The 27,148-nt window shown below is 40.0% G+C and overlaps 1 protein-coding gene across 15 annotated transcripts in view; it reads right to left on the reverse strand.

The window, feature by feature from the left end:
• Positions 1-27,148, reverse strand: part of KIF16B (kinesin family member 16B) — a 292,760-nt gene that overhangs the window by 67,365 nt on the left and 198,247 nt on the right. For 9 of the 15 annotated variants that reach the window (XM_081033495.1, XM_081033494.1, XM_081033497.1 and 6 more), the window contains one exon: positions 21,550-26,295. In XM_081033495.1, the coding sequence (XP_080889621.1) occupies positions 24,238-26,295 (2,058 nt within the window). In that variant the 3' untranslated portion in view covers positions 21,550-24,237. Of the gene's footprint in view, positions 1-12,448; positions 12,572-21,549; positions 26,296-27,148 lie in introns of those variants that run through there. The other 6 variants (XM_081033488.1, XM_081033487.1, XM_081033500.1 and 3 more) reach the window with 1 other exon arrangement.

Genomic DNA, 27,148 nt, shown 5'->3' on the forward strand with positions numbered 1-27,148 from the left:
TTGAATACATGAACTGCTTATTCATCTTTTCTGTCCCTCAATATCTTCATACCTCTAGTACTTTTTTAAAAAATATATTATAGGCACCAAATAAATATGTGTTAAATAATAAATGAATAATGGAGACAGTGGAGCCCAGAGTCTCATTTCAATAAATATTTTTCTACTTTATTTTCCAATTCCCTTTCTATTGTGAAATGTGGGCAAAAGAGTGACCTGCATTTTAGTCCTTTCCTGACTTACCAGTGAGTATTTAAAGTTTTTAGAGCTTAGGCATTTGGGGGTTAGAGTAAACAATTATAAAATAAAGAAAGAAAAAATGTAATTTACCAAATTCCTTTTGGAGAGAGAAGTCTATTGATTTAGAAGAAATACTGTGATAAACAATTTGGGTTAAGAATGAGTGCAGGTTGTGAGGCTCTTAAAAAACACAGCAAGAAACAAAAGATGGTCTCTAAATTGCCTGTGGAGGGTGGGTCCTACTGACTTAATAGCCTTTCGTCTCTGACTATCATGATCCTTAGCTGTTTTTTATAATTAATTAATTTTAAATTATAGTTCATATACAATATTATATTAGTTTCAAGTGTACAACATAGTGATTTGACATTTATATACCTTACGAAGTAATCATGAAAAGTGATCATGAAAAGTCTAGTAATTATCAGTTATTATGATATTATTGAGCATATTGCCTATGCTATACACTACATCCCTGTGACTTATTTTAGAACTACCAGTTTGTACTTCTTAATTGCCTTCACTTTTTTTGCCTATCCCGATTCTCCTCCTCTCTGGGAACTATCAGTTTGTTTTCTGTATCTATAAGTCTATTTCTGGTTTGTTTGTTCATTTGTCTTGTGTTTTAGATTCCACATAAAATAAAATAAAATAAAATAAAATCATACAGCATTTGTCTTTCTCTGTCCAACGTATTTTACTCACTATAACACCCTCTAGGTCCATCCATGCTGTCACAAATGGCAAGATTCCATTCTTTTTTATGGCTGAATAATATTCCATTGTATATATGTACCACCTCTTCTTTATCCATTCATCTATCAATGGACATGGATTGCTTCCATATCTTGGCCATTCTAAATAATACCATGATGAACAAAGGGTGCATTTATGCATATCTTTTTGAATTAGTGTTGTCACTTTCTCTGGATAAATACTGAACAAATGTGCTGGTCCTTCAGGTAAGCAAGCTGGAGGATAAAACACCAAGGACATGAGCTGGAGTTCAATCTCTCCACTTAGCAATTGGAGCTCCCAAAGGATATCTAAGAAGGAGGAGAGGAAGGCCAGTGATTTGGGGAGAACCTAATTGTCTAACAGGGTTTTTCCAGTTGTTTGCTATGAGATGTGAAATGTACCTCCTTCTCTGGTTCTCCTAGGGAAAATTCAGGAAAGATTATATACTTTTGTTTCTGGGGATTCCAAAGAAGTGGTCTGTAGCCAAATGGTCACAAAGGAAAAGAGACTGTGTCAGTGACCATCCAGGAGTCTTGGAGGCAAGGAAGTAGCTGCCACTTGAATCATGTCCACAAAATGCATAAGGAGATCCTGAACCAAGCAGGCATCCCCCCTCCACTGTAGTGGGCTCCATGAAACAACAGCTCTAATTCACTCCACAAATTCCATCTCGATGGCACCTGAGGTAAGAAACTGGGCCCAACTGGAGGAGCCCGGTATTGAAGCCAGTGCAGTGTGCAAGGAGAAAGGAGTCAAAGTTCCAATGCCAGATCAGTTTGGAGAATGAATATTCCTGAAAGTAGGAGACTCGAGCAGATATAAGATCATTCAGCCTTATTATTCAGGAAACTCCCCAGACATCCCTCTGTGTAGCTCATTACCAACAAGTACAGAAAGTGCCTTAGAGTCTTTGGCTTCTGAAATCCGGTGTGCCATGAAGAAAGGAGTTTAACGGTTGACTACCAAGTTACACCATACTCTACAAAACTATTAGGTTGGTGCAAAAGTAATTGCGGTTTTTGCAATTATTTTTAACCTTTTAAACTACAATTACTTTTGAACCAACCTAATATATGAAGTGATACAAAATCAAATAGGGCTTTCTAGCTGACCCAAATGTCAGCCTTCTACTGTTAACTACAATAATGCCTTATTGATGCTTCAATTTTAGCACTTTTATAGTAGGGATCATGAGACAGGTTAGTTAGTATGTTGCTAGGCAGACAGGGAGGTCCCTGGTGGAATAATCACAAAGCAGCCATATCCTGAAACTCCAGGTCCTGGAATGTCTCCTTCACTCCAGGACAAAGACATGAGAATAAGACTTGAGGTTAATGAATAATCTCAAGTCCCTTCTGGCCGGACAAAGGAGCAGATCTGATAGATAGGAATGGGTTGGTTCGTTAATCCCTGCAGGATGGGCAAACAGGACAAACCTGATAGATGAATTCCATTAGAAAGCTCCAGTCCCCTTCCCCAAGCAGGCAAGGGAAGGTATAAAAGTAAGAGCTTCTGCCTCAGTCACTGGGCTTCCGAGTTTTAGGTACCCCCACCGACTCGGGAGCTGCAAACCTCTTCTCCTGCTTCTAATAAACTATCTTCCTTTACAACTCCTTGCCTCTCCCTGGCCCGTGTGCCCATTCTTCGGCTTCACAAGACACGATCCTGGCCTACACCCAGCAACTGCCGGCAGATCCAACATCATTTACATCAGTAATAATGTTTATTTTACCATACTTATTTCATATAGCAATTTGAAGAATGTACAAAGACCCTAAGGTTCTGAAAAAAATGGATGCCTTTCAAATCCAAGATCATTATTGTGAAGTATTTATCCCTTCCCCTAACACCTCTGTGAAGCACGTCAAGAATGGGGGGAATTATTCTACTTTAAAATTGTGGGAAATTGCAAGAATAACAGCCTAAGCAATTTTTCTTCAAATTATCCTGATATTCAGAGGCAAAGCATGGGATGCAAACTCTCTAGAAGTCATCACTGGAGAATGGCATAAGAAAAAGCTCTGGATTAAGACAGACCTAGATCCTGACTTCAGCAGTCACTAATTAGCTCTGTGACTTTGGCTAGATTATGCAACTCCTCCAGGCCTCAGTTTTTTTCATCTGTAAAATGGACTCATGATACATAATCTGTAGATGAACCAAAAAATGTGAAGCAACTAGCAGAGTGTTTGGGTACTCTTGGCAGTGGTCACGTTCCTAAAGAAAGGCCTTTTATTATGTCCTAGTGAGACTCAAGGGTATCCACAGGCAGCAACTGCAAAAAGGGACGTTTAAACCATTTGTGATTTATTTTAAAATTAGTGTGTTCTAGGTAGAGATGAAAAACTCCCCAAATTCTGAAATTAAGAGAAAACAGTAATATATTTTTATAGAGAACAAAAACATTGAAATGGAAATTCAAGGTATGACCGCAAGGTAATGACTGCTTTTCTTCTGTGCCTGGTGACTTAATCTCATTTCTTCTCCATCATTTCTCACATGTGCAGCAATTGCGTTGTGAAGATAAACACAACTGCCCAAGTAAAAGCAATATAAAAGACTAGTTGCTTTGTGTGAAAACAGGGCAAGGAAAAATGTCTGTTCCTATTTTTTTTCAGTGAAAGATAAAATTCTCAAAGAGATGGGAGGGGTGCTTAAAAACAAAACTTAGGATAAAATACGATTCTTCAAGTCCCAGTGTTATTTCTTTCACTTGTTATTTATGTTTAAGAATAATATACAAACTGAATATTTGAATCTAGATGGACCATGGCATAAGCAATACTCCATTTGTCTCAGCTACGCTAATTCACATGCAGGGAGACAATCTATCAAGTTACTAATAAGCAGAGATTCAGATGCCAGCACACAAATCCTTCTGAACATTTATATTCTATCAAGTTGGGAGTATTTCTAAAAGATGAATATGTGCATAGTTTATCTAATAGACTGGAATGGCTCTTATTTCTGTTCTGCCAAATAAAGAGAAATTTCTCTGACTGTAAATGTGATTGTTTCTACTCCCAAAGTGCAAATTTTCTTCGTGCTGCCTGACAGGTCTATCCACCATCAAATTCTCCATGTTTGTCAAAGCCTTAGCAATAGCTCCAGTTTATAAAATGCCTGAAACTTGGCCAGAATTCAAGATAAGAAGTTAAAACACACACAAAAATAACAGCGAATTTTGAGAACAGGCAAGGATTTGGAAATGGCCACCCTGTTTAGGACAATACTAAAATACAGCCTCAATTTCTAACGAGTGCAGAAATCAGCAATATTTACAAGGTACACTAAAACGAGCAAGTGAAAGAACCAGCATGGCTCAGAAGACTTAGATTTGACACAGACATTCAGTGCCTGGATCTATTTACTAACTGTGTGGCCTTGGGCAAGTCACTCATAATTTCCTAATTCATTAAATGCAAGTAAAACCCCCATTTTGCTACATTTGTGGAAATGTCTGGCAAAGTGCCTGGGAGGATGGAAAAGGTGCGTAATAGATGGTAGTGTCCTCCCTTAAAAAGAGATTGCAAACTCAGTTGCCTACAGGCATCAGTCAGGAACAAAAATATAAGAGGCCCCATGACTGTGAGATAACAGGGAGCAGAGCAGGAATCTGTGTATTATTTGAGTACATTCAATCCTGCTACAGAGGACGGGTGAAGCTCAGAAGGACTAAGCGCAGCTAGTAAGTAAGCTGGAAGCTTATGCAATACAGGCAAATCTCACAGAATGTGTCAGAGCAGATACCAAGTAAGCAAGCAGCTTGTGAGACTCAACAGAATTCATAAGATGTGCTAAATATAGACCTATAATTTATAAGACATGCCAAACATACAGTGAATAAATATGACAGAACAGACAAGAATGCTACTTAGATATAAAAAGCGTTAAGTCATGACCACGCCCTCTCTGGGCCAACAGCTTTGTCAGTCCTGAATTGACCACCCTTGGTGACAAATGGCCTGGTTCTGTGCTGACTCCATGTGTGCTCTACCCAAGAAATGCACATGAAACCCAGGGCACAGGCCAGCCAGGCTCCCATGGGACAAGCATGTCTTACTCTGGGCACCCTGCCTCTGCCAAGGCCCCTTGCTCAAAGCTCCGGTCCCGGTAAACACAAATGGAAAGGCTGAGGCAGCAGAGGTGAACATGGTGTGACCCTGGGGTCAGGTAGTGCACAGTATCCATCTGTTCCTCCCTCCCCTGGATTCTCTGTACGTGTTTAAACTGATTTGATAAACTGTGATCAGAGCCTTTATGTGCAGTGTAGTCAGACTGTGTGAACCTAGAGGCTACCCTCTATCAGGTGACCTTCTCTAGGACAGGCACCTCTGAGGTCTGTGGAAAAGCAAAGGCACGGGTATCAACCCAAGAGATGCTGGCTGCTCTGGGGGGACATCAGCCCAGGATTCCCAAGTTGTCTGACATTTTTCAGAAATTTAGAAACTCTTGATTTCCATGTCAGATCTCCCAAGTTTTAACTGTCGACATCAAAATTGTAAACATCTGTTCAGGCCACATAAAAATATACATGACTCACCACCAGTTCGCTCCTGCTGTCTTAAGGGAATATGTGCCACCAGTCCTAGAACCACATGTCATGTGGTCCGTTAGTGGTAAAAGGAAGATACCATAATTTGAAGTTTTGCAATTGACCACGTCTCACTTGCATGTCTCCTCTGTCTAGGAAGGACCAAGCAGACCTGAGAGTGCTCGGCATTCCCCCCAGCACTAGGGCTACACTCAAATTAAAAGGGAGGGCTCAGATGACTGAAGAGAAAACGACCACCACTGTCTCGGAGACTCAGGAATTATTTGCAGGTGGTCTATAAGTTTGTGGTTATACTTTCTTGAGATTATACTTTCTTGCTATCATTCCTTATCTTTGTTTTCTCTGCTTCTCTCCTGGTTTTCAGGGCTTTGACCAGGAGTTAGAGCAAAACAAGGTGGCATTTGGGAGCAGAAGAAGGAAACTGTTATCATGGTACCTTCAACAAAAAAATCAGACAGTTAAAATTAGGACAGGTTGCATTTTAGATGTTGTGTGTGTGAGGTAAAGTGTGTGTCCCTGGACGAAAATGATTCTGGACAAGAGGGCTGACTTCCTACAACTACGTGAGGTAAGGCAGGGGCCTTTTCTTTTCCTAAACAGTGTGAGGGGAGTGTAACTAGGGTGCTGGAAAGCTCCTTAAAGGAGACAACACTGTAACATGTGTTCCCATGAGCAAGGGGTTGGAGCATGCCCAGGAGCTCAGGAAAATGCCTAGGGGGTAGACAGTGAGCAGATGTTTATCCCTCTCTGCAGATAAGCCAGAACAAAATTAAACAATTCTGTAGGTGCTGGAGGCTGCCAGAGCCGGGATGTGTGCATGCATGCTGGTGTGTGTGTGTGTGTGTGTGTGTGTGTGTGTGTGTGTGTGCGTGTACACACCGGTATACTGGAGGGCAGGGTGGAGAAGGTGGGAGAGTGGCAGGGAGGTAGGAGACATTAGCTTTCTTGGACTCAGACACTGTCAAGAAGCTTGGTTTGCCCACACTGTCACTGGACAACTAGAGAACCAGACAAGGGGCAAGAGGGCTAATCAATGACTGAATCCATCAGCACAGACAGAGCATGGGGAGCCCAGGACGGGGGTCTGGGGGGAACTATTTACAAAGAACACACGGTCACATAATTCCTGGAATTATGTCCAGTGAGAACACCTTCTGGCAGGGCTCGTGTGGGTCACAATACTGAGTAACCTACTAGGTAACCATTACTCGTCAGGCCTGGGTGAGGGCTGGGGACTCAGTGCTCCAGAGACTGACAGGGTGGGGCCCATCCTACATCTACAGGAGAAGACCAGCAATAAACAGGGCAGTGACTTAAAAAAGAAAACAGTGTGACTGCCTGCGGGCTGTGACATCCTGCTGTGAAGGGAATAACCAGGTGATGGGATGAACAGGGGAGGGGAACTATGGCAGATGTCACCACTATAGGAAGGAGCCAGGAAGACAATCTTGAAACATTATTTTCACTTTTAACAGGAAAAAAAAACTCGAGGAAAAAAATATTAAAAATATATACCAGTGCTGGCTTGTTTCTTTATATGACCATGTTAATATGTAAATTAAAAGGCAGGGAATTTAAAACAATGCTGGAAACATCAGCATTTCTACAACAAGTATATGACAGCCTCTATTATTAGTCTTAACCATAGATTTCCTAGACCGGTGTTTTGTATCATGCTGAAATGTAATTTAAAAATTAAATTCCATCCACTCTGGTTCTAGCTAACTGAAAATCGCAAGCATAATGCAATGTAATTGATTTCACATATCAATCACTGAAAAGCATTTGAAGCAGGAGTTTTAAAATGACTTGCAATTCAGTTACTCGTACTACCTGCCGTTTCATGCAAGCACATGTTGTACAGGTACGTTGTGCTAACCAGCAGCTGACATTCAGCAATATTCAGTACAGAGTGGGCTCTTCTCAGAGAGTAGCCAGAACACCCTCAGTTTCTCTGCTCGCCTCTGACATCAATCAGCAGGATATACATCTCTTTTTTTTCAAATAATTTTTTTATTAGTTTCAGGTGAAGAACACAATGCAATAGTTAGACATTTATTATTTATATCCCTCACACAGTGACAACCCCTTTCCCCCATCTACTACCCCTCTGACATCGCACAGAGCCATTACATTTCCACTGTCTCTATTCCTAATGCTGTACTCAGCTTCTTGTAAGTGTATAATTGTAGTTGACATTCATTATTGTTCACCTTCAGGTGTACAGTGCAGTGATCAGGCATCTACATCATCCCTGAGGTGCCCATCATTAGACGACTGGATTAAGAAACTGTAGTACATTCATACAATGGAGTATTATGCAGCCATAAAGAAGAAAGATGTCTTAGGATATACATCTCTTGAAGTAAATATGGACACAGTCCCAGAAGGAGGTGCTATTGGGACCCGCTGGAAGGTACAGGTACGCTGGAAGGCAAGGACAATGGGAACTGATGCCTTAACCCGAGGGTTCCCAGGAATGTACCCTTCAAGGACCAGTAAAATAAAGAGGGGGGTGCAACATGGAGATGACAACTTTCTGTATTGTCAAATAAAGACATTAAACCAAACACATATCCACAAATTGTGATATATCCATACAATAGAATTCTATTTAGCAATAAAAAAAAATACTGTTATACTCAACTACATGGATGAATTTCCAAAACATTATGTTAAACAGAAGTGACCAAACACAAAAGAGAAAACGCTGCCTGATCCCATTTACATGGCACGCGGAATAGACACAACCAATCTGTCCTTATAAAAAGCACATCAGTGCTCACCTGAAGGCTGGGCATGGGCACTGATTATAAAGGGGCAACAGAAACTTCTGGAAAGACTGAAAAGCTCTAAGTCTTCACTGGTTACATGGGCATATACATATGTCAAAACTCACCAAACTACACTTAAAAATATGTACATTTCATTGTATGTAAACTATGCCTCAATAGACTTGATTAAATAAATTAAATGTGACCAAAAAACAAAAACAGATACTTCATAAAAGAAAGCTGTTTTTAATTCCCAAAGTAACAATAATATAAAAGACAGTCCACTTGAATTAAATATATTCTAGTTTAATAAAAAGCTCTATTTTTCTCATTTTTAAAGCCCAGTGATGGAAACCTCTTCAGGACCCATCAGGGATCAGAAGATGAATATGTGAGAACCACTGTTGTCTCCCTTCCTCCCTACAAATTCACTCTCTGAACCCTATCTTGAACATTCTTTTAACAAGTCTCACCACTACTTCATTCTGCACTGCACAGACCACTGGAGCTACCCGATTGGGGATTAAAATGAAAATGGCCAGGAAGAAGGAATGATTTCAATAACTGAGGATTTCTGTCTAAGGAAGGGTAGGCAGAAAAGGGCAGTGGGCAGAGGAACCAGGAAGGGTGAGGGAGAAGCTAAAAGGAAGGGAACTCAGGGCAGCCATACCTCTATGTGCTATCTCTTCCCAGGCTCTCTGTGGCCTGCCAACTCAGCTACTGGAGACGTATACCCAGTGGGCCCTGTGTGTTTGTGAGTCAGCGCAGCCCCTGAATGAACTGGCAGTGACCACCAGCAAGTTACACAGTCAACAGGGGTCTATTCCAGGAGTCTATTCTAGGTCTATGACCCTGCCCTACTGGTCAGAGGGCACAAGGCCTTGCTAAGTTCATTTGGGGCCCTAGAAGACCATTAAGGCCATCATGAGAAAAGGATGGAAATCAAAGATTGATTTTTTAAGGAGAAGCAGCAGAGATTTTTCTGAAGTAGAAAGTGCAATAATATAAAACATATACATTAAAATCAGATTTTCCTTCAAAGAAGATCTAAAATAAAACAGAACAGACTGTTTTGAAATTAATACTTTTTTATCTTAGCCTGCTTAAAGCCACTGGCTCACCAAGAGAATTTAGTAGTAGCCAAACTATTTCCTAAGTGTGATTGTGTGATTATTTGTTCTAGAAAACACTGCCTCTGCATGAAATACTAAAATGATGGATGGAAAAGTTTGACATACTTAATTTTAAAATTCAGAATGTTCAGGGAGAAAAAAGACACAACTGAACATTGAAAGTCACTAAGGGGATTCCAAAGGTAAAATCTCACAACTCTCCCCACAACTTTTTAAAATTCATTCATTTATTTTTAATAACACCCAGTACTTAGTATGTGGTAGGCATTGTTCTAAGCACCTTACATACCTAAGCTCACGTACTCCTCATAACCAACCTAACTGGGCCAGTTTCATTGTCCCCATTTTACAGATGAGGTACAGTGAGGTTGCCTGACTTGTTCAGGTTACCTGGAGGAGAGCAGACAGGACAGCACTACTCCAACAGCTAGGCCTTTGCTGGAGGTTGGCCATTTTTGTTAATTTTATTCAGGGGAGGGAGAGAGTATATTCATGTCATGTTTGTTTCTAGTTCCTGGCCCTGATGCTTCTGTGACTGGGTATCCCCACAAGAATGGAGGCCCTCAGCACACTTACCTGTGAATGCATCTGGGGCCCTTTCTACAAGGTGAACTAGGAATTCTCCAGACAAATGCTAATGGGCCATTTCTGGTGCTAATGATTACAGCACCTGGGATAAGCACAAAAAGGAAGCAGAACAATGATGTGCTTTGAGAACTTCATTCTGATAAGTTCAAAGAAAGCAAACTCTTTAGATTTTATATATTTTGAAGTGAAAGCCTCAATTCTGAAAGGCCTCATATGATTTTCTTGCATTTGGTTTTTCTAACTTGCCTTTACAGGAGCATCTTCGCTATTTTGGCCAGATTTGCATGTAACCTGGACTATTTATTATTTGCTTGCGATTTTTATTTATTTCACTCAACTTTTCTTTACTTTTCCTTTTTGAGATATAATTGACATACAACATTATATTAGTTTCATTTAATCAACCTGATAATTAAATATTTGTATATATTGCAAAATCATAATCACAATAAGTTTAGTAAACATACAAAAATATTTTTCTGGTGATAAGAATTTGTAATATTAACTTTCTTATCAATGTTCAAATATGGAATACAGTATAATTAACTATAGTCACCATGCTGTAGTCACCACATTACATCCCCAGGACATACTTATTTTACAACTGGAAGCTTCTAACTTTTTATTCTCTTTACCTATCTCACCGTTTCTTCTGCCCCCCCAACCCTTCAGCCCCTCAGACAGCCACCAATCTGTTCTTTGTATCTATGAGCTAGGGTTTTTTTGTTTTTTTTGTGGGTTTTTTTTTTAGATTTCACATGCAAATGAAATCACACTAAGTCAACCCAACTTTAAAAAATTATATATCTTTGTTATCCATGTCTTAGTTTTATGCATGAAATTGATTTAAACTTATGTTTTATTAACACATTTATCTATTAAAATAAATCTATGCACACACTAAAATCACTGCATGTCCTCCAGTGCCGTGAGCTCTACGTTTAAGAGGATTCATATTCTGAGCCAGTGAAAGTCAGTATTTACCCTCTAATTAAAAATAAGGAAATAATACAAACACACCTTCAGAAATTATTTTTATGTATGCATATGCCATTACATGTATTTACAAAGGGAATGATACAGACACACACACACACACACACACACACACACACACACACACACACATATACAGACACACACATACACACACAATTTCCAGTGGCTGAGAAAAGGAATTGAGCAGGAATAAGGCATTACGTTACAGGCAGTGGAAAATACTGGATCAAGGACAGAGTATAACATTAGTTATGTGCACTGTTTCTCCAGGGAGACAGAAAGAACATGCATGTCTGAAGAGAGGAATGGGGGGGCGGGGGTGGACAGGGGGTGAGGAGGACTGGCGTCAGGCTCCCTCCACTCTGCCTCCCAAAATAGCAGCTCCTTGTTTATCTGTTTTCTACAGTGTCCTTGTTCACAAGATATTTTTTGAACAAAAGGCTCTCAGCTAAGAAGAAATGTGGAAACCACAGGTACTATCCAATTTTCTAATTTTATCTGAGATTCAGTTGCATCATGAATAAAAGTGACTCAGCAAACTGCAGCAGAATCAGAGCCTAAATATTTCAACATCCAGATTCCCACTCTGGTGTGTATGAGACCAAGACCACCTCTGAGAGCACCCTTACGTAGCCATATACTGGTGACTTTGGTGGACGTCATTACATCAATAACCTCGTCTAGCCTCAAAAATGAAGAAGTATAATTAATCATTAATTCTTTGAGGAGAGGACAGTGGTCAACAATATTTAATGAAGTGTTATGAGTCAATGGAAATAAATTAGGAAGAAGATGAGGTCATTATTTCAGAAAGTATGATGTAAGGAAACAGGCATCACTCTTCCTGAAAAGCTGTATAAATCAAATAACGCCTAAAACAGATTAGGAACACTTCCTAATTAGTAATAATAGAAACAACAATAAAAACAGCTATAGCTATAATTAATTATCACATACTAGACACTAGACTCAGCACTTTATATGCACTGATATCCCTGTGACATAAACATTATTATTCCCATTTTCATAGGTAAGTAAATTGAACCTAAGCCCATGGGTAGGGTGACCAACTGCCCTGGTTTACCTGGAACTACTGGGTTTCCCAGTATATGGAACTTTCAATGCTGAATTCAGGAAAATCCTGGGCCACCTGGGATGGCTGGTCACGATTTGTGGGGCTGGTGAGTGATAACTTCCACGTGTGCCTGGCTCCACAACCACCCCTACTTTCTATGGGATAACTTCCCTCCATGTGCTCCCATCAAGATTTTTACATACTGGTTTAAAGAAGGGAGTGACCAATACCTTACAAAACAAGATATTCACATGTAGCTTCTTCTCCTTTTACAAAAAAGACAAAGAAAGTACTGCATAGAATCAAGCATCTAATTCCTCAATAAGAGTAAAGAAGGGACACTTACCTTGACCTCAAACTCGAAGTGCTCGTCCTTTCCTTGCCCACAGAGAACATAGCGTGGAATACTAATTTTAATTGGGTCCTTCAGGTCATCTGGATTTGCTCCCAAAGAACGAGAAACCATCCTCTATCAAAGGCACATCAGAAGGGGAGAACAAAGAGAACCAAGATCACTCAATTGCAAATACCTTGCTTGGGCAGGCAGGAGAAAATGTGTTTCAGGTAGAGAAAAGAGCATCAAACCAGTAGAGTTTATTTAGAAAAATGATGGTTTCCTTTGAAAGAGAAATGCTAAATCTCTCTCATAACAAAAGACCATTTCTTTAGGTATACCATTCCCAGAAGTTAGGGCAAAAGCACTTCAAAATGTTGTTTCGCTTTGAAGTTCCTTCCAATTTATAAGAACAAGTGAAGAAAGGGACAGATTACACATTCTGACTTTCAAAGAAATCGGTCTAAACCAGATTCCTTTCTGAAAAGTCTTTATCATCTGACTTATTTTTTTCTCCATAGACTATCTGATTGCTGTACATAAAGCTCCAAAAGCTGGAGATTTTATTCAAGCTTACTGCATTTTTAAATTCTAGGCATTTTTATAAGCCAGTGTAGTGTGTAAAGCTCTTTAAACCACAATTAAAACAAATCCCAGGTATTTTCTTTAGGCTCCATTTGATTAATAATGAACTTGGTTCTGACAAATATTTATGGTCTGGATGGTGGGAAACCACAGGGTTTTGAGAAAGAGACATTACGAAAAAAATAAATCTTCAAAATGAGTTCTGTTGAGTGTGAATGCAAAGAAATCTCTGAACTACCTTATCATTTGCACTAACCTGGGGCTTTAGAAAACATAAGAAAGTATATTTTTGAAGCAGTAGCAATAATAAAATAATTATAATCACAATTGCAAATGCATTTATTGAATACTTATTATATACCAAAAACTTCACTTAATAGTTTATATGCATTGTTGCATTTACTCCTCACAATCCCCTATGAGGTATTAACCTTTGCTAACCCTGTTTTATTAAATGAGAGGTCCAAGACAGACTTTAGGTAACTTGACAGATGTAAGTGGTAGAGTCAGGATGCGAATTGAGGCTAACATTGAGCCCAACTACAGCATCACTATGCCATACTGCTACAGTGAAATTTTAAATTAATTTTATCCATCAGAGATAAACTGAGTTAATGAACACTTCAACATAAACAGAATTTAAGATGGGAACGCCATGATTATGCAGTGGAACCCATTATTTGACAAAGAAGAAAACAGTGGGCAATAACGCTCCATTTCTCTCAGGCAGAAAGGGGTCCTACATCCTTGTCTCTTCAGCCAGGTTGGACATAGAGGGTCCAACCCAGCTGCTGTGTGTGCGTGTGTATGAGAGAGAGAGAGAGAGAGAGAGAGAGAGAGAGAGAGAGAGAGAGAGAGAGAGAGAACTGAGCTCAGATTTGTGGATGATCCAGAGGCGTGTGGTTTGTCTCAGATTACTGCTTTTATCTAGCTGACAGTACAAACATTTTGGCATGATGTGACATTTCCAGAAGCTTTTATACCACCTTCATCTTTTCCTGTGTGGCTGGCCACCCAAAACAAGAACCATTAATTTTATCACAATGGTGCCCCTTTTTAGCTTTGCCTGATGTCAAAAATCATAGTGGAAATTCTTAAAAAGCAAGTTTTTCAACATGCCCATGGCCAAAGACCTTTCAATTCACTGACAGTATATTTCTAAATTACTTTAAATGTAGACATTTTCTGAAACATGGAATATGTTTTTCTATTTAAAAGTGAAAAGGCAGAGAAATAATTTAGTGGTTTTATCTTTCAAAGAACACATTTAATGTTAGGAAATGTCTTTGACCTACAAATGTCATGGTTTACCTGCTCTGCTGGCTAAGCTCTGAAACCTTATATGCCATGCTTAATAACTACAGTTTTCAAGTAGGAACCTAGTCTCTTTTCAAAATCTGACACAATCACCTGGGAAATCAACTTGCCGCGTGTGTGGGGGGTTGGGAGCACACTGTAACACACTGTAACACCACAGCTGATTTGGTAAGGCTCTTTCCTAAGATGTGAGAATGATGAAAAGGAAGAAAACACATTTTTTTCCTTCAGTCAACAAGGAACAATGTATTACTATGGGTATTATGGTTCTCAAAAAGGTGTGGATGACAATATCAACCAGGGTAACACACTTGGTATTGAAACTCTACCGTTATCAGCTTCCCTGAAGCATCACAGAAAATGGACTTGGTATTCCATGTGGTGTTCACTTCAAAGACTCAGAGAAGACTCAGAATCAAATCCCAGCTGGAGGACTTTTAACACTGAGTAACAGTCACCCATCCCCTGTGCACTCAAGTTTTCTTGTGTCTATGGAAATGGGCATATTTACCAAATCCCAACTACATGGCAGGCGCCTGACTGTGAATGAGGCAGTTTATCACCTTGTGGGACTTACAGTGTGAGTAAACTGGTAATTACAGGGGGACTGGAAAGTTGTGATGGAGGCATTGAGTGAGAAGAACTACAAATACATACGAGGTGAGATCAAACAATACGGTGACTGTTTAAATGAAAAAACTGATTACAGTAAAAGACACATTCCCATTAATCCTCCTCAAAATACTTGCCCTTACTTCACACACTTATCCTATTGTTCTTGCCACTTTGTGAAGCAGTTCTGGAAGTCCTCTTTTGTGAGTGTCTTTAATTGTGCTGTCATGGCTGCTTTGATGTCCTAAATCATTTTGACTTTGGGGAAGAGCCAGAAGTTGCATGGTGCCAGATCCGGTGAATAAGGTGTATGAGGACACACCATAATGTTTTTATTTGAGAGAAATTGCCATATACCAGAAACAAGAGGTGACACAGAACATTGTCATGATAGAAGATGATTTATGGCACATTTTTAAACACACCTTCTCGCAACCATAGCTCACACCCGACTGACTGCACCAAACAAGTTGAAACTTGTCACTCACTGTTACTAAGGTTCAATACACCACTTCCTGTATTGACGATTCCTACTTTTCCGTTGGATAGCACTCGGCAGCAGCATTCACCATATTTTGTGATCATAACGGAAAAGCTCCGTGTCATACATCACTTCCGGTATGGCGATTTTTCTGTCAAATAAAAAGATTATGGTGTGTCCTCATACATCTTATTCACCAGATCTGGCACTGTGTGACTTCTGGCTCTTCCCAAAGTCAAAATGACCATGAAAGGTAAACATTTGGAATCGATTCAGGACATCGAAGCAGCCATAACAGCAGAACAAGACACTCACGAAAGAGGACTTCCAGAACTGCTTCAGAAAGTGGCAAGAATGATGGGATAAGTGTGTTCGAAGCAAAGGGAGTATTTTGAGGGGCATTCTTGGCAATGTGTCTTCTACTATAATCAATTTGTTTTAAACATTCACTGTACTTTTTTATCATGCCTTGTACGCTAGTGTCTAAATATCCTGAATTTTACTGAGGGAGAACTGCAGTCAAAACCGCCCAGTAACTTATTAACTACCGTAATAAGTAGTTAGCAAACAATGGAGACTTAACTTTAACTTTCTAAATGCCTTTCTTAAAGGCACCCCTAGTATCTACAACCAAACTGGTTTCTTTTATTGAGCACCAATTATGTGCCATACAGAGGACCAGGTCCTGGAAAAACAAAGTAACTTTTACAAAATATCTGGAATTTCTAAGACCATTAGGTTTTTTCAATTGCATTAAGTTTTGAACAAAGATTTTGTTTTTCCACTGGAGATGGAATACATTCTAAAGTTAGTAAATGCTATCTTAACTTTCTCTTTTTATAAGTCAACTTTCAAGTTGAGATAAGACTGTAACTGATAGTCTGGTTACTATGTAGGCCCTTTAAAACTGGAAAGTTCTCTATTTCTAAGAATGTATAATTGTGAAACCAATCCCTAATAAAAAGAAAGTTGTTTGAAGCTCAGGCCCATAAACCGCTTGAAGATTTTCAAAAAATCCTTGCCTTCGATAACTTGACTAGGTACATGAAGTAAGTCGGGACCAGTTATCTGGGAGGAACTGGATCTTATAATATTTATAATATTTATGCAGCTCATCTAAACCCAGGACAGCCCTTTACACACCAGCACCTGCCAGTGTAGCTCAAGAAATGGTGCTAGACGGGATACAAGAGCCACTGCCTCAGTCAGGATTGGACAGTGAAATGTAACAGAATCCTTTGCTGAGAAAAAGGATATTTCTCTTCGTTATCTTATACATTGGGGACTAGAAATAGTGTTAGAGTCTGCTGTTATCGTTGGTGGCCACAGTTTACTACAATTTCACAGATTTCAAAGTAAATATTAAGGGTAGAGAAATTAAAAACTGCATAAATGAATAACTTAAAAATAAACGAGGGATCTGAAGACATTTGAGCGTCAGTATAAACAGATAAACAGAAGAAAAATCAAAAGAGTCTGTGTTTGCATCAAAGCACTGCTGCAATGTAAATTTTAGAAATTACTTTTGAAGTCAATTTCATGAGAAACATAGACGTCTCAGGATACAGTGTGAAAGGTTCCTGACATTTTCCTAACCTATGATGTTGGGCAGGAAGGAAGACTAATATAACCGTATCCTAATTTTTTTTATTTAAAAATAGCTATATTTTGAATATCTTGAATTTTATACTAGGCAAGTATGTGTTATATTATATCCCATTATTTATGAGAGCTTTTAAACTTCTATGTGATAATTTTACAATCAGTCACAGTTTCTCTACAAGTAGCAAAGATTCTTAGACTTGGAAGGGAAGCTTATGACATCATAAGGAGATAAAGAAACATGAAAGGCTGTATATTCAGAAGCATGTCTTACAGACGATCTGGGACGACTACATACGTAGGACATTACAAGGTACTTTAAATGCACCGTGGAGTGGCTCTATTTAGAAGTAAAAGGTCAAGGAAAAGCACATAATTAGTAACTTGCATTGCATTTCTATACATACAGACATCACCTTTTGAAATACGATAAAAAATGTTTTACTGATAGCTTTAATGAAATAATGTCCTATGTCAACAAATACTCTATTTTTCAATGGTGTTGGAGAAACACCATAGTTGGGTCCTCAATCAAAAGCAGCAGGTGGAACATAGACTACATTTTAAATTCTCAGATTAATTAATCTTCTCTCCTTACTCTGGCTGTCTCAGTCAAAAGGGGCACATAAAGGACCTTAATAGGAAGTGGCTTTAACATCCACTCAGATAACTGTCAGCAGTGCAGAGGGCACGGAACAGGGAGTCATCAATGTTTCCCCTAAACGCTCTAATTACGTACCAGATGGCTGAATTCAGTGTACGCTTTCACTGTGACAAGGTCAGACCTAAGGACCGTTGTCTGATCTCCTAGAGTCAAATATCCAAGCTTTGCTTGTGAAATACGGGCAAACCTCGGTTTTTATCAGATTTAACAAAATTATGGATTTTCCTGTCTCTGTTCCCGGGAGAGCACATATTTCGAATCCCTCCTTTTTTCAACCACACGCACTACGGTGATAGTTCTAATTAGAGCTATTATGTATCGAGCATCTACTATGCCCCAGCAGTTTGAAAACCTGGGTGTGGGGCAGAGATGGTAAGGATCTGTTACATTCTCAAATATGAGCCGTGTTAGAAGAAACAGGGAATAAAGGTAACTTGTGTGAGCAGGTGTAAATCATGAATATGGTAAAGAGCCATGTTTATATTCATCTCCAGAAGGTGAAGTCTGCCTGTGCCCAGAAGGGAACTTATGCTAATACCAAGCTCTCCTAGAGGCTTGGTACACACAACTGAATTGGATTTTGCTAAGGCACGTGTCCACACATGCTGTATGTACACCCTGACCATCCTTATCAAGGGGAGGACTTAACAGCAGCTTGACACGAAGAAATAATACTAACCTTATCTCATTTCAAAGTGAGTTTAGGACAGTCACATCAGGAAACAGAAATAAGGGTTTTCAAATGAGTATATCTTTAATTTTGGTATGTAACTTTATGGATAAATTACCCAGAAAACGACACCACCTTGGACATAGGTACTTGTGGAATATCTTATTTACCCTAATGCCTTTGGGCAAATCCATGAGGTTTGGCTAACATTTGCAATCCATGATTCTTACCAGAATAAAGCATTTCATCCATATAGATCTGAGTTGATCAACATTGTTTCAAGGTTTGGAAATACTGGATATCTGATGAGTGTTTCAACTTGGAACTATTAAAAATGTTGCCATTTGTCTCTAGATCACCAAAGACTGATTCCTTTAATGATCATCATTTTCAGATAACTGGTTACTAAATGGGAACATTTAAAAAGACTAATGGGTCTAGAGTGACTCATTGAGAACATGACAAGTTGCTCAGTGGCTCTCATTGCCAAACATGACTGTAGACAGTTTGGGACCACCAGGAGGGAAAACCATGTGTTCTCCCTTCTAGTTCTACAAAGTCTTTAATTAACCATGAAAAATACCGCTTAATTTCAGTGACCGATTTTTGCAGAGCCCCAGTTTTAGTTCCAAATGTGTTGAATTCTAAGGCCTAGAAGAAACGGAAGTGTGCCTCTCCGTGGGGGTGGGGTGGGATGTGTGGGGGGGTGTTCTTTATCAGGTTTCTGTAGAGCATATTGTTTAACCTTCCAGCTAAAGGAACAACACTGATCATACTAGATCATTGCACTATATTCATGCTATGACTGTACCCAGGCTTTTTGTCCATAGCAGTTAAAAAGGCAGAGAAGAGGGGGAAAAGAAAAAGAAAAAGGAAAAAGAAAGGCTGAGATTCGTATAAGGAAACAATGGATTACAAAGATTCTTTTTTTTCTTTTCCCCTTCCCCCTTCCATCACCAACTCAAGCCGTTGTTCTCAGTCTAGTTGTGGAGGACACAGCTCCCTGGCCCATGTTGGTATTATGAGTATTGGGCACTACCCAGCCGAGCCAGTTGGTCGCCGGCCACCAGCCAGCCACTCACGGTAACTCATGGCATCTCTCACTGGCTGCCGAATGCTCACTTGCTCATGGCAGCCCACGGCAGCCCAGTTCCAGGTCGAGCCATTGTTCTCAATTTAGCTATAGAGGGCACTACAGTGCTCCCGGGCCCATGTAGGACTCAAACTGGTGACCTCGGTATTAGGAGCACAGCGCTCCAACCACCTGAGCCACCCAGCTGCCCCGCAAAAAAACTTCCTGTAAGACAATTCTTGGGGGGGAAAAAACTTATAAAAAGAGAAATAATTTTTAATGTCTAGAAATTTCAAGATAAAAGTTGCAAGTTAGCAAATAATCAATGTAATAATTCCTCCAAATATTCATTCCTAGCATAGTCATTTCTATTTTAAAAACTCAATTGAAAAATACCCTAATCTCAAAAATAACTTGTGACTAGGAGATGACCTTGGCAATGAGGAAAGAATGTATGCTCTGGAATAAGAAGTTCTGGGTTTGAGTTCCAATTGGCAATCAAATGATCCTTTCTGAGTTAAATTTCCAAATATGCAATGGAGATTGATGATAACAATTCCACAATCCCGAGAGGATCACCGTGGGTCCCCAAGGAACAATGCATAGGAAAGAACACTGTACACTGAAAAACACAATACAGGCAGTTGTTGGGATTGTTATCACTATAACCCACTACACCTTCAGCAACAAAACATTTTACCCAGATATTAAAAAGAAAAGGCAGAAGGACTGATTCGCAATGAATCTCTTTGCTTCTCGCCAACTGGATTATTCAGTCCCATTCCTTATTAAGAAGGCTTTACAAACTTCTAAGAGTTCCTCCTTAACAAGAAATTAGATGGTGGTGGTTTGGAAACTGTTGTGTAAGAAACAGCATAGAGAACGAAGGGTGCTGGAGGTAAAGAAGAAAAATCAGAAGAGGTAAGGGAGATAACTGTCCTCTTTGAAGGGCTGTGATATAATACAGATTGTGGAACATACGTGTTCTCGTCTGTTATAGAAGGGTACCATGTATAGACAGACTCTGCAGATGGAGATCACAATAAGGAAAATTATGGAAAGAATGGTCTAACAATGAGAACAGTTCCCAATGAATAAACTGCTTCAGAGGCAGACAGTGATCAGTCCATCCATGGGCATATCAAACAAAGACTGAATTAAAAAGCAAAGTGAACTACATAAGTTTAAATGACCTATGCCATACGTTCTTTCTATGACTGAATATTTCTGTTAGGGAGAAGTCCTACAAGTTTTATCTGAATTTTATCTTCAACAGCCTTAGGAACCCTGACATAATACATCTGTGGTAGATTGAATTCTTGGTCCCAATTCATCTCTCCCTTGTAGTAGTAGTAGTATAAAGTCTTAATCATGCCATGACTTCATGGTGGATGGAGTGGACTTCATAGCTGCGTGACTTTGGACTTAATTGTGCAACTTGTGTTGGCCAATGTGATGTTAGCAGACATGATGCATTGATTGCAGATGACCTGGAGCCTACAGCAGAGCCACCTCAACCTATACGTAAACCATCAGTGAGAAAAAAGTTCTGTTTCTTTTTTGTATATCATTGAAATTGTGGGAGTTAGTTGTTATTTGGCAATAGCTGACTGATATAACATCTGTTACCAAAGATACGTTAAGGAATGAAGCAGAACTGTGTAAGATGCATACTGGAGGCTATGTAAGTAAATTAACAAAATGACCTCATTAGAAACTGGTCTATCGAGTAAAACCACCAAAGGAGCATTAACAAAAGTGCTGTAATCTACTTACCATTTAAAACTTTAAATCATCTAGAAAACAGAATGTAAATAAAAATGACCTAATTACTACTGTTGGAAGGTATAAGTATTCTCTCCGAAGGGTGCACATGCACTTATTAAGTAATGAGAACAGGGAGACCAACTATTTTGAAATGGTCTTCAACAAAGCCTAAATAAATTCACCCTACCACCCACAAGTCTGCAAAACAGGCATCTGTGAGCAAAATGGATTTTAATTAAATTCAGATCGAATCACTGTTTCAAAAGAATGCAAAGAAGTTTTGTGTAGAATACATTAACAAGCCCTATGATGGATGGATCTTTTTTTTTTTCTTTTTATGTAAGAACTCATTATAACTGAGACGTTACTTTATGCTGGATGTTGAGACTCTCATACCCGCTCTAGTACAGTAGCACTGAGGGCTCAGAACTCCTGCAGAATGAACCAGTGGAGCCAGAGAGGGAGGCTGCTGGGAAGGAAGCCACAGTGGGTAATGGCACCAACACTACTCCACTGGCTTCTACAGACATTACGACAATCTTAATTCTTACTCCATGGATGATAAATCGAATTATCGTATCGGGAACCATATTTGATCTCAAGGTAAAAAGTGTGCTTAGATAAGAGAAGTGACATGTAAAATTTGAATGCCGGAGGCTGCTTCTTTTATGTGGTGAGCTCCGAATGTAATCCTCATTGCGGCCTACTTGGATCATAAAGCAGAACTGAGAAGTTATAACGGATAATCTGATTTTTATGCAATGCTCGCATGTGCTGCGTTCTCCACGTATGAACAATACTAAAGACCATAATTTATCACACAGTAGAATTATAGCTGTTTACCTGTAAGGACAAGCAAGTCTGTTTAATATTCATCACTCTTTGTTAAAATTTTGTACTAGTTATGTATCGTTTCCTTTCCAAAAACAGCATCCCTGTGTTGGCACCTTAAATTCCACTCCCTCTGTTTGTGATGATCATTAATTCTGTTCTTATCAAGGATATATGAGAAAATACGTAATGGGGCAATTTTTCAAAAAGGTAATGTGAAATATATTTGCTAAAAAAAAGTGAAAAATATGAAAATAAATTAGGTGAAATATTCTGATATTAGAAGACTTTCATAGTTCACTTTTGAAATGTTTCCCTGGTCGAAGAGCTAGTAGCCAAGAACATGACAAACTAAACAATGTTAATGATGTCCTCATCAGAGAATCAACATCCTTCACGTACAACGCAATAGGGTGCGTACACGTGTGCATGTGCGCGGAGGGGGGGTGGTGCAGAAGTGGCAAAAGCAGGCTCCACCTAAAAACATTTGAATTCTATTTCCTCAAAAAGACAAAAGCCTCCACTTTAGCCACTGCAAACAAGGCCGCAACCACCAATGTGTGGATTCTCACACACTCTCCAGTTTCTTACCTTTTCCTATTCACTTCCCCAGAACGTGGGTAGAGGAAAATATAGAACAAGCAGCTTGTTGTTCGCTCTGACAAGGGAAAGAGAGAAGATCTGCACTTCTTGACCAAAGGGAGATGGTAAGTTTCTGTATGGGTTAAGCTTTGACACTGTCCCTATTATCGATTAGGAGTAGAAATGAAGAGGGAGCTATGACATCTATGTTGCCCACTATCTGAAGATCTGACCAGAATAGAAAATGAGCCCCCCATGCCAGGGGTAAAATGAATGGCTTAATGGAATCTCTGACTTACTCAACTGCAAACATAATTTGGTGAATAGTTACCCTGAGCTCGGCATGATCCTGGCTGGAAGGGGAGGGAGAGTAGGTGGAGTGATAAAGATGTGTGCCTCCTTCCTGTTAAGACTCTGGAATTTAGTAGAACACACATACCCAAGAAACAGGAGCACACTGGCAGAGCAACCCAGGGTCAGGGGAAATAAAACATAAACACAAAACATGAAACTTGATTCCTTATTAGAATGCTGAACAGACGTTGATCCAAAGGAAAGTGTCAATCAGAGGAGAGAGACAGTCTGAAGAAGCCAGTTTTAAGCCTCTGACAGAGACAGAGGGCAACTAACAACTGGATGGTACATCATGACGAGAGAAGACCTACCTGAGGCTTACATGGGCATGAACTCATCTCAGAAGGGAGGCCAGCACACTGACTGGCTCAGGCCAGCAGAAAACCTTGGTCAGAGTTTATGAGTGATGGGTAGGGTGAGAGGCAAGAGTGAGGACAGCCAGGGAAAGGTGCTGAGAGCCTTCGGAGGCTACCCTATCTCTGATAAGACAGCATAAAGAAGTTGTTAGAAAAAGTAAGATGAGACGAAGAACCTTTCTAGGATAGAAATACAAGAGTTCAGAAAAAGAATTGATATGCAGGGGCATGTGGCATAGAGGGAAGGTAGTCAAAGATAAACAAGGAAGGAGCTGAAATCACAGGGTTGGAAAGGAATAGTCAAGAAGTCTGAAAGGAGGAAGGGAAGGGCAATTAACTGAGAAGAAGCTACTGCACGCCATGTGGCATCTTCATTCTACCCATTATAGTGAGGGAAGGGCATTTGAAATCCCCTTTGGGAAGCTTCATATATCACTAATATGCGCTGCTACAGAGCTCTCCTAATCATAGTTAAGAGAGGATGTAAATAAAGTTCACTGCCGGACCAGGCACTTCTTCAGGTAGCACAAATTAAAGTCTGCCAGAATACGGCAGGCACAGACAGACTCTAAGCCATCATACTGTAAGTCGACATGAAGCCAAACACAATAAAAAAATTCTTTAATCACTCACAAATAATGAGGAGGACCCAAATTTACAAGGCTGGGGTTCAACAAAATGAAGCAAAGTATTGATAAAGATTTTTTTTTTCAGTACTCTGCTATCACCTATTTTCATTTTATTGTAGATATTTAAAATATTTGCATCTTCAGTTTTAGAGGTCTGCATTTTTCCAGTTTCAAATCAATTAGCTACACTGAGATATTCATATTCCTTGATTGCATTCATAATGTTCATTTTATTAAAGCTCTCAAAAAATATGCAGAGTATTTTCACAAGTCTCCTCCTTAGAGCCTCGTCAAATGTGAGATTAGCCACACAGCCTCATCCTGAGAGTTGAGAGTCAGTTTCCAGACCTCCGGTGCCACATTCTGACTGCCCTGCAGATACAACGGGCTGGTGAACACCTGGACATTCTGGGCTTCGTGAAAGTACTCAGATGGACTAGCTCTTAAATTTGATGGAAGTCTGAGTTTTTGTGAGAAGACAAGTTCGACTGTTGCTAATGTTTTCTTCTCTGGAACAACGATGCACCTGAATTCACTTAAAGCACGGCATTTGATCACATCAAATCGTGTCCGTGGAGGAGGCGTGTTTAGAGACCGGGAGTGTGGATAGAAAACTCGATCTTCACTCACAAGGGCAATGTGGGTGTTCAGAAGGACCAGTGACTGGCAGGGGCCTTGGCCAGAGTCATCTTCAACTCTGACCGTCGTGTAGAGCAATAACTGAACCTCCGACAGGGAAGGGATATTGACTTCCATATTTCCATGAACAAAATAAATCATGTCAACCAAGGTATTCTGGAATTTGGATGACAACCGAACTCCATTTGGCAAAACTAAATCAGGGACTTCTGCTTTCCAATCAAGAGAAAGCTGAACCAGATCACACTGGAACAAAGGATGATTAGTGCAGGCAGCAGCATCAGAGTCGGGCATCAGGACACCCAGGAGGTCACGGCATATCTGTTGACAGAGGTCTTTGTTGTAACAAAATACAGTGAGGAGGAGGCTCTCTGCAGAGCTCAGGAATCGAATGTGCTGCCCACCAAAGCCAATTTGAATCTCCCGTAGTGCAGAGAGAGACAGAGTATGAAAAACGCCCACGGAGCCCAGGTGGTCATCTGACAAAACCAAGGCATATAAAGTTGAAGGAAGCAGGAGCAAACACGCTGGCTGGGGGTCAGGTTCTGCGCAGTTTGCAACAGCAAGCCAGTAAACGGCTCTGACTCTGTGCGTGCCACCCAAAAGTTCTGGTAGAGAACAAGCCACATGCTCAAGGAAGTCTTTTAAAGGGCACCCCTGGAATTTCAGCATTTGATCTGGGAATTGCACAAGGGTCTGCTTAAATACAGAGCTGCTTCTAGCATCTTCGCACTCCAGGCAGACAACTGAGCTTGGCGATGTACCCGGTACGTCTCCAGCTATAGGGCCTAGTGCTCTGTAAGGCAATGTGCTCTCTGCTGGCCTAACGGCTGCTGTCTTCTCACTGTTGCTGCTGCCAATCTGATCTTCTGCAGGAAAGGAATGAGATTCTGATGACACCCAGTATGACTTCAAGAGCATGTCTGGGGATAACTGTTTCACAATAGGCAGTCTTCTGATGAATGTTGTTATGTGGGAAGGGAGCCCATTGGGGTCCCACAGGCTTCCCACGTGCCTAACTTGGCTGATCACCTTTGTGCCAGCCTGTAGCAGGTGACTGCTGGTATCTTTATAAAGGTCTGAGAACCTGTGGTAAAAGTATCCCAATCCACTGTTTCCTTCTGTTCTAGTAATCGGTGACTCTGGAGAGCTCATGTTTTCAGCAGCTAACTCTTTCTCAGTGTGCTGCTCACTATAAAACTTGGAGGAGAGCATACTCTCCTCACTACACACAGTTTCAGAGAGAACACAGCAGAGTAACTCACTTTGTCTGGTCTGTTTGTTTCCCCTGCTGACAGACACTCCTTGGGACATATGCTGAAGCAAAGTCCAGCTGGACCGGATTCCAAAGCTGTGTTCATCTTTATGAGTCATCAGCTCACTGCAATTTTCTGACTTACCCTGAAAACATTCTGCATTGCCAGTGTTGCTTTCATTAAGAAAAAAGATTTCAGACAGATTGAAACATCTTGGCTGAAAACCACCCTTATACTCAGGACGACTATATCGGCAATCACTGTTCTGCAGCACCTCATGTGCTGAGGGCTGATCCCTGCGCTGCTGGGTTCTCTCTCGTGATGCTGAGGAGAAAGTTGTAGGGCCTGAGATGCTCCATGTCATGGAATCATTCTGATCCACCTCCTCTCTGCTGGAAGTGTCGGTGACATCTCTGGGCAGCAGTGGGACAAGACACCCTTTCTGTTCAAGATGTCAAAAACAGTTGAAATGGGGATGTGGTAACAGCTTTTGTGATTCTTTTGCACATGAAGATTCTTGCAGTCATTGGTTTCATTGTGTGGATTGATTCGGAGGTTAAATCAAAAGCCTAAGCTATTCTTATTGATTGATACATGATTTAAAAATATATGATAGAATTCACACATAGAGCATCAATTTCCATATTAGATATATTATAAATTGTCGAGTATTGTTACAGAAATACTTTGTATGGAATTGATCCACAGTATCAATTTCTTGGTCTAATATTTAATTTACTCTAAAATAAACCCTACGATCTTGAGGTCAGTTTTCAAAAGGTCAAATTTAGTTGTGAAAGAGTCCATGACCATATAAGAATCCATGTCCACAATATAAAAGAAATCAGGGGATACTTAACTAAAATCAGACAGAAAGCAAGGCCAAAAGAAACTGACAAGTACTGCAACCCACATCATGTTTCTCTCATCTCTTGGTTTGTTTTAGGGGAATTCTTAATTGTATCTGCTCGGTGAGATTGCTATTACCATATCTACAAACCAGCACCATGAAAGGCTAGGCACTGTGGATACAAAGAAATGAAAGGCAATGTGTCCTGCTCTTCACGAGGTTTTGGCTAAAGAGATGGATGTCCAGAGCACATAATGTCATTACTGGATGATTGGGAGAAGGGCGTGATAGTGGCCAAAGTCAGGTAAGCCTATTGTGGAACACCTACCCTTTCAACCTCTCGCTCTCTATTCAGGGACTTATGAACACCATCTGTAAGATTTATACCATCTAGTAGTTTTTTTTTGTTTGTTTTTGTTTTTTTTTTTTAATTTAAGAATATATG

The sequence above is a fragment of the Rhinolophus hipposideros genome (genome assembly GCF_964194185.1).
Source record: "Rhinolophus hipposideros genome assembly, chromosome: 22".
NCBI lineage: Eukaryota > Metazoa > Chordata > Mammalia > Chiroptera > Rhinolophidae > Rhinolophus > Rhinolophus hipposideros.